Source organism: Pinus tabuliformis, chromosome 6, assembly GCF_031772625.1.
Source record: "Pinus tabuliformis cultivar Carrire ecotype Pingquan chromosome 6, CPIR1, whole genome shotgun sequence".
In the NCBI taxonomy this organism is placed as follows: Eukaryota; Viridiplantae; Streptophyta; class Pinopsida; order Pinales; family Pinaceae; genus Pinus; species Pinus tabuliformis.
The window spans coordinates 1,031,648,854-1,031,668,051 of NC_142292.1; the positions used below are offsets into that span (position 1 = coordinate 1,031,648,854).

The 19,198-nt window shown below is 41.8% G+C and overlaps 1 protein-coding gene across 1 annotated transcript; it reads right to left on the bottom strand.

The window, feature by feature from the left end:
• Positions 1-13,580: 13,580 nt before the first annotated feature.
• Positions 13,581-14,246, bottom strand: LOC149262520 (uncharacterized). The gene has a single exon (XM_089380168.1). The coding sequence runs from the start codon at positions 14,244-14,246 to the stop codon at positions 13,581-13,583; it is 666 nt and encodes a 221-aa protein (XP_089236294.1).
• Positions 14,247-19,198: the final 4,952 nt, after the last annotated feature.

Here is a 19,198-nt window from a genome sequence, read left to right on the forward strand (position 1 = left end):
TCATCCGCATGACACTTCCTCATAATTCTCCCCGCCAATATTCGAGTGGCTACATTAACTGCAGGATTGGTTATGCTGGATATGGAGTATCCACATGGCTTCTTCGCAAGCTTGAACTTGTCCTTCATTCACTCGGTGAGGTCACTCACTCGAATTTTCGCCAAATGCCATGGTTAGATTCAATCTTGTATGTGGGAGAAAAGTGATCCTGTGGATAAGCATGTCAGTGATCAGTATTGGGTCTCCTAACCAAAGGTACTCATCATGCACTAAGCATAACAACTGCTTGATAACTATCAAAGTTATGGGTGCGTGGTTGTAATTCAACACCCATAGTAGGTTTAACAGTCCTGGCTTATCCACCCCTTTTATCCACTGCCTTCACTCCAGCATGGTCACACCAGAGTCTTTAAAGAAGACTTTGTGCATGAATGTATCAGTCACCAAGTGGGGAAATCACTTTATATCTACTAAATCCAGTCCTCTAGCTTCAAAATGGGGATACACGTCAAGCACAGTCCTTTGAATATGATTTTGTCTAGAAGCAATTGGGTGAGTGATGTAATTTTGTTCTCGTCGATGTCCTTTGGTACCTTTGACTTGCTTTGGAATAGAGGAACATATGGTGGCAACTTGGAGATAGGGTCTTCCCCCTCAACGTCAATGTCTTCTACCCCCATGTCAATGTCTTCTACACCCACACCGATGTCCTCTATGTCCTCATTAGGTTCCAGGTCTACTACGTTGCCCTTCTCATGTCCAATAGGCTTTTATTTCTTATGGTGTTCCCTTGGCGACTCACGCCAAATGTGTTGCTTTCTGCTTATACTTCTTCATCTTGGGACCTTCTTTGGGTGGCATAGACCTCGGCCTGGGAAACCTCGACAATTTGGCTACTTCTGCAGGTACCTCTACACTCGCTACCTCTAGGGTAGCTCCCTCAGTTTCCATTACTTCTCCACCACTTGTAGTCTCCATGAGTGCTGACATAATGCCAATTAAAATCTCTTGAGTTTCCTTTGGTAATTTGTCAAACACTGAACTCACTACCAAAGCTTTGAAATAATCAAGGTTCATGTATGCCTGATAGATCAACACCTCAATTCCCAAAACGCCAAGTGTTTTTCATTGGTAGGGTATCTATAATTTATAGGAAATTTCAAATTTGAATCAGACCATTCGCCCACAAAATCAGTTCATAAATGCTATAGTGGTGGCAATTTTTCAAAGATCTTGCTCTTAAATTCCTACTTAATTTCCACCCTCCCACTCCATTTAGCCATTTTCCCACTATCAAGTCATGAACAATTACCATAATGGTCACTTTTCAGCTACCCTGCGTGGCCTCTCCTTCAATAGCGCAGCTCCCCTCATGATTTTGCTGACACTATGACAATCCTCCACTCCGTGTTGCACCCGAACTGCGCAGCTCTACAATGCAGGTAGTGTAATTTATAGTTTTGTGCCTCCTTTTAGCTGCATGGAGAACTAACACTTTGCTTCCACCATATACTCATCTGGCCATATCCCCGATGTATGGCTTCAATCGGATACCATTCACCCTCCCTAGGAATGGCTCTCCATTCAACTTTACCAACTAAATTGCTCCACCTTTAGTAATCTCCTTGATGACATGGGACCCCAGCCAATTCATCTGAAATTTCCCTGGAAATTTATCAAAATTTTTGTCCTATAATAACACTAAATCATTTAGCTTGAAGGTGCACAGTTTGATGTGCCATTCCTACCATGCCTTTTCGTATTCCTTTTGAACTTGCTAATGGAATCCAACCAGAAACCTATCTTCTTCTAGTTATTCCAGTTGCGCGAGCCTTTCTTCCATGGCTCTGCAATATACCATTCCTATGAATACTACTATGCGTAGACTAGGTATAATGTATTCCATTTGTATCACAACTTCAACTCCATAAACCAGCCTGAAAGGCATTTGTCCAGTCATCTTCTTACAAGTTGTTCTATATGCCCATAGCATCATAGGTACGTGCACATCCTAGTCATTTCTTTGTGTATTTCAAACCTTTGTCAGCACCTTCTCTGGTATCTTCTAAAACACTTCTACTGTGCCATTAGCATGGGGGTGATATGGCATGCTCTTCTTATGGTAAACCTAAAATTCATCCATCAATGCACTGATCATTTCATTAAGAAACACGTGTACCACGATTTCGCATTAAAATTTTTGGACAACGAAACCTTTTAAGAGTTTAATCAAAGATGGTTTTTTCTACTGTCGTGCTTATACAATCCTTCACAGTTTGCACCTCTACCCATCTGGTTAAATACTCAGTCGTGGTGATGATGTACTACGCACCCATCTTCTTTCCTAGAGACTAAATTGGTCCCACAAAGTCAATCTCCCATTCATCGAAGGGCTGTAACGATATTTGCAGATTCATCGGCATCTCATCCCTCTGCGATGGTCTGCCAATCCTTTGGCATGGATCGCATGCCATACAATACGCTTTTGAATCCTTATGCAGTGCCGATCACCACAACCTAGCGCGTAGAATCTTCTATGTTGTTGCTTTCTTTGCATAATGTCCTCCTGTGTCTTCTCCATGAGCCTCAAATTTTGGCACGTACCATCGCAGTATTTCATCCGAGCCCATTTTATACAAGTGTCCTACAATGATAGAAAAGTCTATCGTGCGTACCACCAATTCCTTATTTTCTTGGCTAGTATATCCTTCTGGAGCCATTCTCGTTGTTAGGAAGTGTATAATATCTTCAAAGTGGCTGTCAGTGACATGCACTACAAAGAGTTGCCTGTCAGGTAATCCTTCCTCCAAATTAGTAGGCTCCTCTCTTGTTTCAATGCACGACAGATGATCCGGTCCAACATTTAATCATCCTAGTTTCACAATAACTTCAAAATCATATTCTTGAAATAGCAACAACCATCTACATATTCCCCCCCCAATAGAGGTTTGTTCACCAAGTACTTCAATGCAAAATGGTCTGTATACATCTTAAAGTGTCCTCCTAGTAAGTAGTGCCTAAACTTTGGAGTGCATATACCATGGCTAGACCTTCGCGCTCTATTGTTGAATAACTCTTCTAAGATTTAGATAGCTTCCTACTTGTGGACGCTATGGGATGATCCAATTCTCCCTCACCAGCCTGTGTCAGTACAACTCCCAGTGCAATATATGACATGTCCACATGCACATGAAATTCCCTCTTCCAATCGAGAAAGACTAAGATCGACGCGGTGACCATTTTCTTTTTGAGAACATCTAAGCTCTTCTAACATTCCTCATTCCAGCAGAATGTAGCATGATTTTTTAATAGTTTCTCCATTGGAACGGTGATCTGGGTATAACTTTTGATGAACTTTCTATAGTACCCTATATGCACCAATGTCACGTGTAACTATTTCACACTTGTTGGTGCCTCCAAATTAATTATAAATAGGATCTTCACAGGGTTGACCATCAAGCCTTGTCTTCATACCGCGTGACCTAGCAAGATCCCAAAATGGATCCAAAAAAAACATTTCTTTAGATTGAGTGTGATCTAGTACCTCCAACATGTATCTAGCATCAAGCGCAGACTTGCTACGTGGTACTTTACAAGTCCAAACATTGTCCAATCATCAAAGTATACCTCCAGAAATTTTTGAATGAAATTTTTGAACGCTGTTATGACTACGCGTGAGAATATCACTGACACGTTCTTCAACAAAAAAGGCATCATAGTATATTGGAAGCGTCCCCACTCAGTCGTGAAGGTCATCTTACTCCTATCCTCTAGAGTGATCTTGATCTGATGGTACCTTGAGAACCCATCAATAAATGAATATGATTCTTGGCTGCCAACATTATCCAGCACCTCGCCGGTGAATGATTTTGGTGATCCAGGTGGATATTGGTGGCCACCCGCCAATTCCACTTGGACCACCACCATTGCTTCTTTCAGTTTTTCAGTTTCCTTAATTGTAGCACAGTTTACTATTTTTAGTAGCTTTTCAGGTCCTAAACTTCTGGAGCCGCTTTGAGGCCCTAAACAACGTTTTTTTGGAAAATCTAATGCCAGCAATATTTTATCTAAAATACTCTTTTTTGTCGTAGTCCTCGCAGAGATATTTCCAACGGGTTATCATGCACATCAAACGGAGATAATATGACCAAGTAGCGACCCCGGGAAGTTGGTTGTCCAACTCACCCCAACGAGGCCCATAAACTCATGGTGTTACATCTCCTCGAGTTAGGGTTTTGGTTATTTAGGGTTTCCTCCTATTGTTCAATAATAAAAAGGCCCTTCGGCCTCATTGTGACATAGTTCAGAGGCATGTGGCCTCCACATCTCTTCTCAAAGATAAGATACCATCACCCTAGCTAGTTTATTTCCATTTCTGTTTGTAAGCATATTTCAGTATTTTACATTAACAAAATGAAGTATTATTTCCATTACATCTCTGTCTTTATGGTTATCTCTGTAATTTGTTGTGTTCCTGTTTAAATCCAGATCAGTGGTATTAGAGGAGTGTGCTTTTTTTCTCTATTTTTCTTTGCATGTCCCCAAAGAGGTTGGGATATAAGGAGTTAGGGCTTGAACTAGTCGAACCTTTGCAAGACCAGCCTTGCAAATCCCAATGGCCTCCCATGGCGGATGAAGAGAAAGACGAGGGGGCAGGAGATCCTATCAAAATCTTGCTTGGAGAAGCCCTCAAGCAACAAAGGAACGTGATGATGGAAAACTTTGCCTAGATCCTTCAGCGACTACCCAGGGGTGATGCATCGACTTCCATCAGCTACTCTGGAAACGCCACACCATTTAAGGTATAGGTTAATTTTGAAATCCCCATATTGGATGGTGAGATAGACATAGATGCCATCGATAAATGGTTAAATCTACTTGGGGGTTTCATTTTTGTTCATGATTTTTCCAGTCGGGAAAAGATTATTTTCACTCTTCTCAAAGCAACGCCCACATGTGAAGGACTGGTGGGAAACCTACTGCGAGCATAAGGATGAAAGTACAGGCTCATTATTTTCAATTACACCCACTTGGAATTCATTCATGGATGCCATCAAGGAGAAATACTACCCTGTCGGAAGCTATGAGGATCAATACATAAAGTGGACCACGTTGCGCCAAGGAAGGGACCAAGACATGCTAGAGTTTACCAATATTTTCCATACCATTTGCGCAAAGTTGGGTATCAAGGATTCGAAGTACCATTTGGTACTCAAATATTGTGGCTTCCTACACAAGTACATCTAGGATGAGATAGAATTCCTGAACATCTCCTCGCTTGACACAACATACCGATATGTCGTCAATGTCGAGCAAAAGTTTCAACAGAAGAAGTGAGACTTTGGATCTACGAATCCGAAGCAAGGGAAAGGTGCCCCCAAACTATAGAATAGAGAACAAAGCTAAGGCGAGGTGGTACAAGACACCCCACCAAATTTTCAAGCAAAGAACAGCACCACGAAGCTGAAAAAGCACATGGGAAAGTGGTGTGAGTTCCATAAGAGCTCCACTCACAACAGAAGTGAGTGTCGGGCCAAGTAGTCACAGGTGGCCAAGCTAAAGGTTTCGAAATCAGATGTATGTTCCGACTCTGAGTCAGAACCTGATGAGGGGAATGACAAAGGGAAGCAGATTATCTATGCAGAACCCAAAGGCACCATTGCCACCACGAAGATCCGGGAGGAGGAACCCGAAGATCCAGAGGAGGAGGAGTGTCTCTTCCACTCCTAGATGTGGGTAAGGGGCTCCCCGCTACAATTCATTGTCAACAATAGGAGCCAAAAGAACCTCATTTCAGTAGAGGTCGTGAAGCAGCTGGGCTTATCAACCACAGCACATCCACGACCATACATCATCGGGTGACTTCACCAACGACGGGATCTTCACATGAGCTAGCAGTGTCACCTCCCATACAACATCAAGCCCTTCAAGGACGAGTTATTGTGTGACATTTCTCCCCTTGAAGTTTGTGATGTATTATTAGGATAACCATACTTGTGGAAGTGACATGTTGTATATAAATCAAGGCCCCGTGTTGTTATTATTACTTTGGGAAATAAGTTGTACAAGATACTGGAGGTAGCACTGCCTATTGCCATCTCTCTGGTTACTGTAAAACAATGCAGTAAGCTCATTTCCAAAACTGGGAAATTTGTTTTCCTGATGATACACCCTCAAGGAAAGAAGAAGATGGTGGCCACGAACTCTAGATAGGACCCCTCCGCACGACAGTTATAGACAGAAAAGGTCATGGAGGAGTACGAGGACATCTTCACCTTACCGCAAGGGTTCGTCTACACTATCAGGTGAAGCACTCCAGTGATTTGACCCCAGGTGTGCCACTGCCCAATGCACCAATCTATTGGTGCCCCATTATGGAGAATGATGAAATCAAGACGTGGATTTAGGAGTTGTTGCAAAAAGGTCACATCCATCTGATTTCATCGCCATGTGGTAGCTTGATTGTGTTGGTATAGAAGAAGGATGGGACTTGGAGACTTTGTATTGACTTTCAGGCACTAAACAAGTTCACTGTTCATAATAGATACCCGATCCCATGGATTGATGACTTATTGGACCAACTGAAGGCGGAAAAATATTTCAGCAAGATTGATTTAAAGTCAGGATATCACTAGGTGCTAACCAAACCCTCCAATGTGTGGAATACTACCTTCAAAGCCAAGGAGGGTCTTTTCGAATGGTTGGTTATGCCTTTCAGATTGGCGAATGCTCTTGCAACCTTCATGAGGATAATGGATGACATATTGCAGCCAATCACCAATTCATTTGTAGTGGTATGCTTGGATGACATCCTAATCTTTAGCCAGAGTTGGGAGGAGCACCTCCACCACATCCGACAAGTTCTCCAAACACTGCAGAAACACAAGTTATGTGCCAATTTGGAGATATGAAATTTTGGCATGACCCAGGTTTAGTATCTGGGATACATTATTGATGAACAGGGGGTGCATGTGGATCCAGCCAAGACCCAACTCATTCAGGATTGGCCATCTCCAACCACTCTGACAGAGCTTCGCAACTTTCTAGGTCCTGCCGACTTCTACCGCAGGTTCATGTTGGGATTTTCTCATATCACTTTGCCCTTGAGTCAAGTCACCAAGGGAGGAGTGAAAGAAAAATTCTTTTGGTCTAAATCTCAATAGACGACATTCACAAAGTTGAAAGATCGCCTCTGCTTGGCACCAGTGCTCACATTACCAGACTTGAAAAAACCATTTGAGGTCAAGATAGATGCCTTTGAATATGCTATTGGGGCAGTCCTTACACAAGACAGGCATCGAGTGGCATATCACAGTGAGACACTTTCAGACAAAGTCCGGAAGTATCCCACTTATGAAAAAGAGATGTATTCCATTTACAAGCCTGCTGACAATGGAAGCATTACATTTTTGGGAAGGAAATGTCATCTTCACAGACCATCAACCCCTACAGTTCATACAAACCCAAGAGAAATTGAAAAATGATTGCCATCAGAAGTGGTCCACATACCTGCAACAGTTCCATTTGAATATCAAGTATAAGAAGGGTAGCACCAATAATGTTACAAATTGCCTTAGTTGACCAATGATCATGGCGTTAACCACCATGCTCAACTCTTGTGGGCACAAGACTTCTGATTGGAAACTTCTCTACAAAAGCGACCCAAAATTTGCCCACACATACCAAACACTCTTGGAGGGTCACGATGTTTCAAATTTTCACCTCCAGGATGCCCTGTTATGCCACCTGGGTCACCTTTGTGTTCCTTCAAGCAAGCGTGCGAAGATTATTTGGGAATCACACTACAGTCGAGCTGTTGGGCATTTCGGGGTCAAGAAAATGGTGGTAGTACTGCAAAAGTATTTCTATTAGCCGAATCTTTGACAGGATCTCGGGAAGTACATCAGATCATGCACTGCATACACCATTGCCAAACTTACCATCAAGAAGCAAGGCCTCCATACCCCGCTACCTACCCCTAGTTGACCTTGGGAATCCATATCCATGGATTACATGTTAGGCCTTCCTTCCACTAAGCATGGAAATGACTGTGTTCTTATGGTCGTCGACAAGTTCTCGAAGATGGCCATTATGGTGGCCTGCAAAAGAATATCATAGCAGAAGCCACTGCTAAACTCTTCATTGAACGAGTGTGGGTAAACTTTGGGATCCCACAGTCTATCATCCCAGATCGGGACAGTGGGTTCCTCAGTGCATTTTGGTACAGTCTCTTGTTGATGCTGGACACCAAACTCACTAAGTTCACAACCTACCATCCTCAAACTGATGGCCAGAAAAAAGTTGTCAACAGGATGATCATACACATTCTGCACATATACAACTCAAAGCATCCATGCACATGGGATGAGAGCCTCCCCTATGTTCATCACAACTGCAACTGGGCTCTCCACAAATTGACTAGACACAACCCTTTTTAGGTGGGCATGGGATTCCAGCCACTATGTCCCATTGATGTGGCCATGCCATTTACAGCTACTCACACAGATTCAGCTCATGTCCAATCCAAAATAGATAAGGCAAACAGCTTCATTGAGCACATCCAACATATTCACCAGCAGGTCCATGACATTCTAGAGAAATCAAATTACAAGTACAAGCAGCGACATGATCAACATCAGGTGCCACACAAGTTTTAGGTAGGCGATAAAGTTTGGTTTCATTTGCAAAAGGAATGCCTTACCGGAGCCTATTGGAAACTCAGAACACTCTGATATGGTCCTTACAACATTACCAAGACAATGGGAGATAATGCATTTGAGCTCAGCATTCCCCCATTCCTTGGCCTGCACCCACTATTCAATGTGGACCGCCTTCAGCCATACTTTCCACCATTTCTAGACACATCCAACATTGCAGAACAACTCACACCCACATAGTTGAATCTAGATTGCATGGAACAAGCTGCAACTGATCGAATCATGGACACATAGATCAAGCAAACTCACTAGCAGAATATCCAATTGTATCAAGTTGTCAAAGTAGGCCAACTCCTTCACCAGGGCAAGTGGCTCCCTAGGGACCAAGTTTAGCAGAAGTTTCCTCATCTCATGGAGGAACTCAACGCAATGGGGACCATTGCTTCCTAAGGGGGGATGAATGATCTAGGTGCATATTGGTGGCCACCCACTAATTCCACTTGGACCCCCACCATTGCTTCTTTTAGCTTTTTAGTTTCCTTAATTGTAGCACAGTTTACTATTTTTAGTATTTTTTCGGGTCCTAAACTTTCGGAGTTGTTTTGAGGCCCTAAACGATGTTTTTTTGGAAATCTATCACCAGTGATTTTTTCTCTATAGTCGTCTTTTCCATTGTAGTCCTTAGAGAGATCTTTCCAACGAGTTATCATGCACGTCAAATGGAGATAATATGACCAAGTCGCGACCCCGGGAAGTTGGTTGTCCAACTCACCCCAATGGGGCCCATAAACTCTTGGTGTTACATCTCCTCGAGTTAGGGTTTTGGTTGTTTAGGGTTTCCTCTTATTGTTCAATAATAAAAAGACCCTTGAGCCTCGTTGTAAGGTATTTCAAAGGCATGTAGCCACCGCATCTCTTCTAAGAGATAAGCTACCATCGCCCTAGCTGGTTTATTTCCATTTATGTTTGTAAGCATATTTCAATATTTTACATCAATGAAATGAAGTATTATTTCCACTACATCTTTGTGTTTATGGTTATCTCTGTAATTTGTTCCATCCCTATTTAAATCTGGATCAGTTGGAAAGGGATCATGCACACAAGCATCATTCAACTTCCTGAGATCTACGTATATCCATATCTCATCCTTCTATTTCTTGTCCTAAACTACCGTTGGGCTTACCCAATTAGACTCCTCAATTGGTTCAATGATGCCTATTGCAAGAATTTTATCGAAATCTCAGAGAACCCTTTCTTTATACTTCGGATTGAGGTGGTAAGTTCTTTGCTTAACTGGCTTCACATCTGGTTTTACGGTGATCTTCATGACTCCTTGGTCTCCTATTATCCCTTTCATATTTGAAAACTTCTTCGGGAACAAATACTGATATTCGCGGAGTAATTTAGTGACCTTATCTACTATGTCATCCCAGTATTCCACAATCTTTGCAAACTTTGGTTCTTCCAATGTGCCAAGGTTCACTTGTCTAGGTTTGAGTGGCTCAGTGATGTCTGGATTCTCTTGTTGCAGTCCTTCAACTTCACAATGGCCTTCAGTCTCTGGAATATTAATCATCCTCAAGTCTTCATCTTCTTCTTCCACTATTACATTGTAGCACTCCAACACATGGCTCAGCTGGGTAGTCCAATCAAGTTGAATCAAATCCAAAGGATCCTGCAGTATCCTGAAGATCACTGCCTTAACCTCCTACAATGCTTCATCGATACATTCAAACCCATCCTCAAATCTAAATGGTGGGCTCCAGTATTGTGGCAATAATGCTACAACTCCTGGAACTCCCTTCTTTAATTTTATCAACCCGGTAGTTCATAACAAACTTGGAATCGACGGTGCTGTATGCACAAGTACTAGCTCTTGCCGCAGCTGTCACTTGGTCAGCTGGCACAAGTCCGCTAGGATCTTAAGCCAACTTCTATGAGCTCTTAGAAGAAGCTTTTTAATTGATGGATGAAAGCTAACTCGAAGGAAGCTAATCTAATTGCAAAAAGAAACTGAAAGCCAAAAACAAACGCAAACCCTAGCAAACCCTAATTCTACCAGCTAGTCCTACTGATGCAAAGGAGAGCATGCAAACTACTAAAAGAGATGCCATTACTTCTATGAAGGTAAAATACATGTGTCTAGACTACCTCTATCTGAAGAAAACATCTTTTTGTATTTTTGTTTAAGTTGTTGGGATTATCATGCATGTGCTTCTAACTATTTTTGACTGTGCAGAGGTGGATCAAGGAGGAGAAATGCTTGGGAAAGGTTGGGAAGGTTCAGAGAGGGTCTAAGGGGTCCCTAACACCCTTCCAGAGAGTCTCACAAAGTTTGGCTACCAAGAAACTGTGTTTATGAGCTTCTACAGGTAGTCTGCAGGGGTTCTACAGGATGTTCAGGATTTCTACAGGATGTTCTGTAATTCTTCTACAAGATGTTTCGAAATGGGATTTTGGAGCATGGATGGAGGGAAAAAGATGAAGGAATGAGTATGGAGGTGAAATAGGGGTTTGAAGAGGTCTAGGACTTGAAGGATGGAGTTGAGGAGAAGGTGTGGATGGCTGGACTTGTTCCAAGAAGACTGAAGTAATGTTGCACAAAAGGTAGGGTTATGAGGGCAGTATGGCAACGTGAGGCAAGAAACCAAGTGAGGAGATGGAGAGGATGGGTTTGAGGGAGTCTGGGCAAATAGAGAAGTGGTATAGGTGCTCTGCAATTTGTGTTTCCAACTGAACCAACAAAGACATGCAAGAAAACAAAGATCTAGTTATGCTACCCTAATATGATCTAGCTAACAGTAACAAGAATGGACAGCAGCTTTATTTGCAAGGAAACCATGTATATTAACTGTGCAATGAAGCATTCAAAGATCTGAACATGTAACCAACTTCTGCAAATGAAAACCAAACACTAATGATTGCATGGCAAAGCAAAGTCAGTGCTTTTGTGGGCAGCAAAGTCATCCTAGTCACAGCTCCTGATCCCACTAAGGGAGAGGTGAAACCACAGATGTTTGTTGGCCCTTTTCTTGAAGCTTTTTCTGTTAACAACCTATCAACTAAATCTGAGCATGAAAATCTATTTTACACATAAAAAAAAAAAAAACTAAATAACAAAACAAGAGTTAGATCTAAATAGCAGATTTTATTCTAAGAATGCAGCAAAAACACATAAAGATAATCAAAGGAGGTATTGGGCGCTTGAGATGGGCCCAACTCCAAGAGCTACAGCCTCGAAAGAGAGATTTAGAGCTGGTGCAAAGCTGGATTCATCTTTATTGATCAAGAAATGAAGAGTTATATCAAAATTGTCCACAAGAAGAACTTGCAAATGAGCTGAAAGCAAAGCTAATCTATTGCATCCAAATCGAACTATAAACTAGCTAACTATTGGCTACAAAATGACTAACCACTAGCTAACTATCTACTGGCTAACTAGCTAACATCCCCTGGCTAACCAAAATGAGGCCCTAAGCCTTCTTATTTATACAAATTGAGGACCCAACAGTCCTCCTAAACTTTAGGGACTCGGCTACCCAAAACTTGGAGTTAACAACAGTCCTACTTGACTTGCTTGGCTGCCCTTGTGCTGATTGATTCGGTGGCCCTTGAACTCCGAGCTGATGGTTGAGAATTCGAGGTAAGGGCCCATAAATGAAGGGGACACCTTCCTACAAATCCTCTCCCTTGTCTTCCCACGAATTCGGCTGCCAAGTGCTCATTAAGACCTTCAATTTTGTCTCCAAATTGACCAAAAAGGCTACACAAAGCACCCATTAGACTTGTTGGCATAATGACTAACCAAATTCACTCTATTAACATAAATATAATCAAAAACATGCAATAAACTAATGAGAGTGGTGGATTAAGTCAAATTAGGAGGTTGAATGAGCCCAAATAATTGTCCATTTTTGGGGCTCATCATCACCCCCCTACTAAAAGTGTTGCTCATCCTCTGAGCAACCAATCTCTCTCCTCATCTTTGATGGCCCTGGTGGCTTCTTTGGCTAACATCTCGGCTGATTCCTCCTTTGGCTTCCCTCTTTTCAAACTTCCTGTAGAAACAGTTCGCTGGCTTCCTGTAGAAACAGTCTGCTAACTTCCTGTAGAACCAATTTTCTCTGACTTTGCTTGCTTGGCTGGGGGTGCCTTCTCCTTGAACTGTGCTGCTGCCTGAAAGCTGACGAATCCAACACAAATGGCAAGTCTAATGTATTATAAAAGCACACAAGTACAATGAACTGCCCGAGAATAGATATTGCATGCCAAAGCTAGATGGGAAAAAGTGTTTTCGGGCCTTTAACTGAATCAAATGGCATTCTTAATCTTGGATTTGAACTCTGCTAAGAATTGATAACAGAAGCAGAACAGAACATAAGATAGATCAAGGGCAGAGAAAATATGACTTGCTCACATATCACTGCTATGAATTAGCATTCCCTTCAATCTGAAATTGCTTCAAAACAGGCCAAAAATGAGAATTCCCAAGTTTTGTTTCAAGCTGTTGTATAACCAGAAGTATAGCAAAACTGCATACCGAATCACACTTTTAAGAATTCTTTCACATGGAATAATCTGGCTATTGCAAAAGACCTTGTGAACCCCTTGGAAAGTATTGAAATAAACAAATCTAACCAGAACAACACCAGAACTTTCCAGTTTGTTTCATGGTAGATTCACTTCATGCAAAATCACTGTTTTTCCATTAGTTAACTTTAATTCAAATTTTTGTTCCTAACATGACAATACTTTCCGACTGCGGCAGCTTTCTCTTCTTCATTTGAAGATGTTGAAATAAGTTTTGCTAAACATTTCATATATTTTTCTCCAAGATGTTCTGCTAATTTTCTTTTATCTCCATCTTGAGACAAGATAAACAACAGTTTCAAAACATAAGCTCGCATTTCAGAGTATGTAGCTTCACAAAAAGGGAAGCAATACTTGAATTGCTCCTCCCTCTCTTAAATTTGTCCTTGCCTCAACAGCCGCTGGTACACAACAAATGGCATGGAATGCTCGAACAATGCTTCCATGTATTGAAGGTGGTGTCAAATTTATTAAAGATAATAGCTGGTATATGATCTCATCAGATTCCAATAATGCAGCTGTTGTGTCATTTGTTCTTTGGGGCAATGCTGTAGACATAGCAAGGTTTGCATAGGTATTAGCAGCTTTTTCTCTCAAAGCCAATACAGTTGACAGTGGTGTGCATAGAAGGTCCAAGATGGGTCGGACCACCCCATCTTTGATCATTTGTAAAGCATTCTCAGGTAAACTTGAAAGATTCTGAAGTGCCCCAATGGCTGCTAATTTTGACTTCAAATTAGCATTTGAAATCATTTCAAGAAGTGGAAATACAACTCCCTCTTTGAGCAATGCAGCGTTGTTTTGATCTGTTAAACCTATCTCTGACAACTTACTTGCCATAACAATTTTCATTGTGTCAGACCGTTCTCTCAGGTTCTGTATCAAAGGCTTGAAATAGTTTGCCTGTGCCATTTGCACTACATTATGCTCACTGTATGGGAGATTCTCCAGGACTTCGTTTGCATCCTTAGCAGCTTTAGGATTGTCACTATTTGACATTGTTACAAGGAGGAGGATACAACCTTGTACCTTGCCAATCTGTTCACACACAACCATATCCTTTGAAAGCTCTAAAAGCAATTCCAGGGCTTTCATACCCTCTACAATATCACGTGCAAGTGAACGAACAATAAAATCAATAGCATGATCCACCTCATCTATTTTCACCTTTCTTCAAGCTCCAAACTTGATGAAGAAAAACTCAGGCTTCTCTGCTCTGGAAGACTCTGCTGTATTTTCCTGTAAAACGTCTTCCTGTAGAATGCTAGCCGGATGCCATAGGATGTATCTGCGCCTCTGCACGATCTTGGTATGCGGAAGAATTTTGAACAGGCCAAAAAAAAATCAGCGAAGGATGATGGGTTAAGCTGATTGTGGAAGCAGAGGATGTATACTTCAGTTTAACATGATGAAAGTGCAAGTTGACTAACAGTTTATGAATTTCAGCTGAGCGCTCATTAATTTATGCGTGATTGTTTTGGAGTGAGGTGGAAAAGACGTGTGCTGGCCCATGCAACTGTTGTGCTATCATGAACTGCAGCAGTTAAGTGTGTGTTCTCTGCCTGTAATCTCATCCATCAGTTGCACTGGAGTTTAGACTACCCACACTATCCGTGTTTTCTAAATTTCACATGCATGACTGACCCATGCATGCTGCGTGACTTTCTCGTGAGTGCTAGAGAACTGGGTGTCTTGCTACATTAATGGCTTAATTTCACCATTCCATTCATTCATGCAATGCTTAGACTAGATTCATGCAATAGATGAACAAGGTTTAGTCACGTACCTGAAGTCAAACGGCTGCTTGTGAAGCTTTTTGCTGCTGCATGCTCATGTTCTGCTGCTACATGCTTGGATCCTTTGGTTGCATGAGGGCTTGGCTGATGATTTTTGATTTCTTTTCCTTTTGCAGGTGTCCTCTGACCAGATCTAAGCTGCATGCATTTGTTTCCACGTTCAAATCTGCACCTTCAAGCTGCTGCTGCTGCAATGTCACAGAACCAGAACTTGTTTTCGCCATTTCTCCCAAACGGTAAAGCGGATTGATCTGAAACTTGTTGAGCATGTTTCTATCATCATGATGCATCTCCCATAGAAAAATCGTGATCAATGGATGCACGGATTTCGAGAAAAATGGAAAATGGCTGAAGATTTCAGAGATCGATTTCTCGGAAACCGTGCATCGGAATCGGCTGAAACTGCTTGGGTAGGTTACCATCACTCATATGCATATCCCCATGAAACAGGTTTTGAAACGGATGCACGGTTATGGAGAAAATGCAAAAATGGCTGATGGTGATGGAGGCTAATTTCTTGGAAACCGTGTACCGGAATTGGCTGAAACGGCTCAAGCATGTTGCCATCACCCTTGTACAATTCCCCATAAAATGGTTTGTCAAATGGGCGCATGGTTTTCAAGTTATGGCAAAAACAAATTTTGTTCTATGGATTTTTGCCTCAAGGCTTTTTGCAAATGTTTGCATGGAAGGAAAAACTGAGCTTGGGCTGTGATGCAGGTATGGAGATGATGGAGGAGGAGTTGGAAGATTGCATGAGGACTTCTAAACCCTTGAGGAAGCTACCATGTTCACCAAACCACTTTTTGAAATCCATGTCTAGTTTCCCACAATTTCTACAGGAAGTTCCTGTAGAAGCACAATGAGAAGCACAATGAGGTGGAAAAATGATCGAGAAAGGTGAGGGATGGACACACAAGTGCTTGTAGGCCTAATCAACAAATTCCCACCATCAGATTCCATTTTAAACTTGAATTTGGTTCGTCCAAAGGTTCTACAGGATGTTTCCTGTAGAAATACAGAGCTTCCTGTAGAAGGCACAAGAAAAATTCCTTTAACCTTGATTTGAGTGCTCCTCCTGTCATGAAACATCCTTCTTGCAACCTGCAATTAGCCAATGGAATTAGTTTTATTTTATTTTTATTTTTATTTTTTTTTTTTTTGAAAAACAACTAGGGCGCCTCATGGAGGTTTTCACCCTAATTGCCTACCTTGGGCGCCTCCAAGGGAGGTTTTCACCCAAAGATCTTATTCCCTTTTATTTTCTCTTTTTTTTCAACCCATTGACCGCCTCATGGAGGTTTTCAATCAATGAGCCAATCTAAGGCGCCTCCGAGGAGGTTTTCACCTTAGATTTCCATTTTCCTCTTTTTTCATTTTTCTTTTTCTTTTTCTTTTTTTTTTTCTTTTTTCTACCCTACCCTACTTGAAAAACAAAATCGTTCTCAAGTATAAGAATACTTCCAATGGAGCCATGTGCACATCAAGATTAGAGACAAAATGATGTGGAGGCTCGAAATGCATGCTTGGATAGGTATCCAGATCTCAGGGACCAAATGATCTGACCTTGAAGGGATCAAACATAGCTGAGGAAGAGAGTACTGCTGCAACTTATTGACTGTCTGGAACCATGTCTCAATATAGCTTTGATATCCTTGGTCCTTTTGCTGATCTGGATCATTCTTCATGTCACCTTCTATCATGACTTTCTCATCTTCCTCCTTTTGCTGATCTGGATCATTCTTCATGTCACTTTCTATCATGACTTTCTCATCTTCCTCCTTTTGCTGATATTTCTCTTGAATACATGGAAGATTTGATGGTAACCATGAGGAAACTCTCTCGGTCTTTGATTCTGATCTATTCTCTTCATCAAGTGCAGCCCATGGTTCTTTGATCTCCTCTTTTGAATCTTCTTTTGCCTTTGGTCCTTCAATGTTGTCAATATAATCTCTATTTTGCAACACTCTTCCTGAGATTTGGTGAACATCATTGAGCTCAAAAGGAGTCATTTGCACATGTTGTGCCTCAGCTTTGCAATTGGGTTGAGCTACTCCATGGTATGGCTTTGGAAATGGTACGGGTAGTTGAGTGGAGGTGTGTAATTGAGACGGAGATGGATGGCATTGTGGTTGGGTAGGCATTTGGGGTTGCCTTGGTGGAGGAGGAGGCGATGGTTGCGGATGAGCAGGTGGTGGAGGAAAATGAGCAGGATGAGAGTTGTACTGGGGCCTCCACCCCTGATGAGATGCATTCCATTGAGGTTGTGGCTGAGCATAAGAGTGAAATGAATGAGCAGCTGGTTGGGCATAATATGGATCTGTGAAGGAACAAGGAGGAGGTGTGAACCAGGAAGGATGAGCAGGGGGACCCCAAGGAGGCATGAAAGTGGCTTGATAGGGGTCATAATAGGTCTCGGGTGTCCCTTGCAGTTCCTGCTGGTAAGATCTAGGTCCATGCAGACTCCTTTGGTTCATATAATAGAGTGGTTCAGTGGCTCCTTTGGCCCTTTGATATGCAGCTTTAATTCCGGGCAAGGAAGGGCACTGATTCGTAGGATGGTATTCTTCACAGACGAAACACACTTCTAGAGAGTGCATTGGACATTCGTTCCTAGGATGCTTTCTAGTGCACCTAGGAAAAAAAATGGCCAAAGCCCTCTTGGCTTCTTCTTGCTTCTTTTGGATCTGCAAGGTATCCAGTTGCATGGCAAGAAACTGCCTCATATCACTCTTGAAATCTTCGATCTAATTTGCAAATTCATTTTTGGATAAGGTACTGCTCCCAACATTTTTGCTTGTAGCCATTTGCTCCAGAGGAATGTTTTCTTCTTCTTCTCCCCTAGAGGTTCTTCAGATATGTCTTGATGTCCACCTAGGGGTTCTTCTTAGTCACAGCTATCGAAGAAGAGAGAAGGTTGGCTGTGTGAAGCAAAGGGGGGTGTTGTGAAAATATTTTTCTAACTTATCTCTACTCCTACCAGGCATGAAAGGAAATCTTTTTGGTTGATTTTTGCTTTTTTTTTCTACTTCTACCTGCAAAACTGAAATAGATTAAACTGCAACTAACTGTCTTGCTAAATGAAAATGCGGAATTGAAACGAAAGCAGGAAAGGACTAATCTATTTTGCTCAAATGAAATTGCAGGAATGAAATGCTAGTCTACGCTTGGGGAATTGAAATGCTAATCTAAGCTTGCAGAAATGAAATTGCGGAATTGAAATGCTAATCTATGAAAGCGGGAAATACTAATCTACTTTTGCAAAAACGAAATTGCATAATGGAAATGAAATAAACTACTTAGCAGAATATTGTAGTGGAAAATAGAAGAAAAGCGACAATCACCAATACTCTGACGCTTCCCCGGCAACGGCGCCAAAAAGATGGTGGGCTCTAGTATTGTAGCAATAATGCTACAACTCCTGGAACTCCCTTCTTTAATTTTATCAACCCGGTATTTCGTAACAAACTTGGAAGCGACGGTGCTGTATGCACAAGTACTAGCTCTTGTCGCAGCTGTCACTTGGTCAGCTGGCACAAGTCTGCTAGGAGCTTAAGCCAACTTCTATGAGCTCTTAGAAGAAGCTTTTTAATTGATGGATGAAAGCTAACTCGAAGGAAGCTAATCTAATTGCAAAACGAAACTGAAAGCCAAAAACAAACGCAAACCCTAGCAAACCCTAATTCTACCAGCTAGTCCTACTGACGCAAAGGAGAGCATGCAAACTACTAAAAGAGATGCCATTACTTCTATGAAGGTAAAATACATGTGTCTAGACTACCTCTATCTGAAGAAAACATCTTTTTGTATTTTTGTTTAAGTTGTTGGGATTATCATGCATGTGCTTCTAACTATTTTTGATTGTGCAGAGGTGGATCAAGGAGGAGAAATGCTTGGGAAAGGTTGGGAAGGTTCAGAGAGGGTCTAAGGGGTCCCTAACACCCTTCCAGAGAGTCTCACAAAGTTTGGCTGCCAAGAAACCGTGTTTATGAGCTTCTACAGGAAGTCTGCAGGGGTTCTACAGGATGTTCAGGATTTCTACAGGATGTTCTGTAATTCTTCTACAAGATGTTTCGAAATGGGATTTTGGAGCATGGATGGAGGGAAAATTATGGAGGAATGAGTATGGAGGTGAAATAGGGGTGTGAAGAGGTC

Excerpts from the sequence above, each read along its gene's own strand:
- LOC149262520 (XM_089380168.1), bottom strand. The coding sequence starts at position 14,246 with ATGTCAAATAGTGACAATCCTAAAGCTGCTAAGGATGCAAACGAAGTC.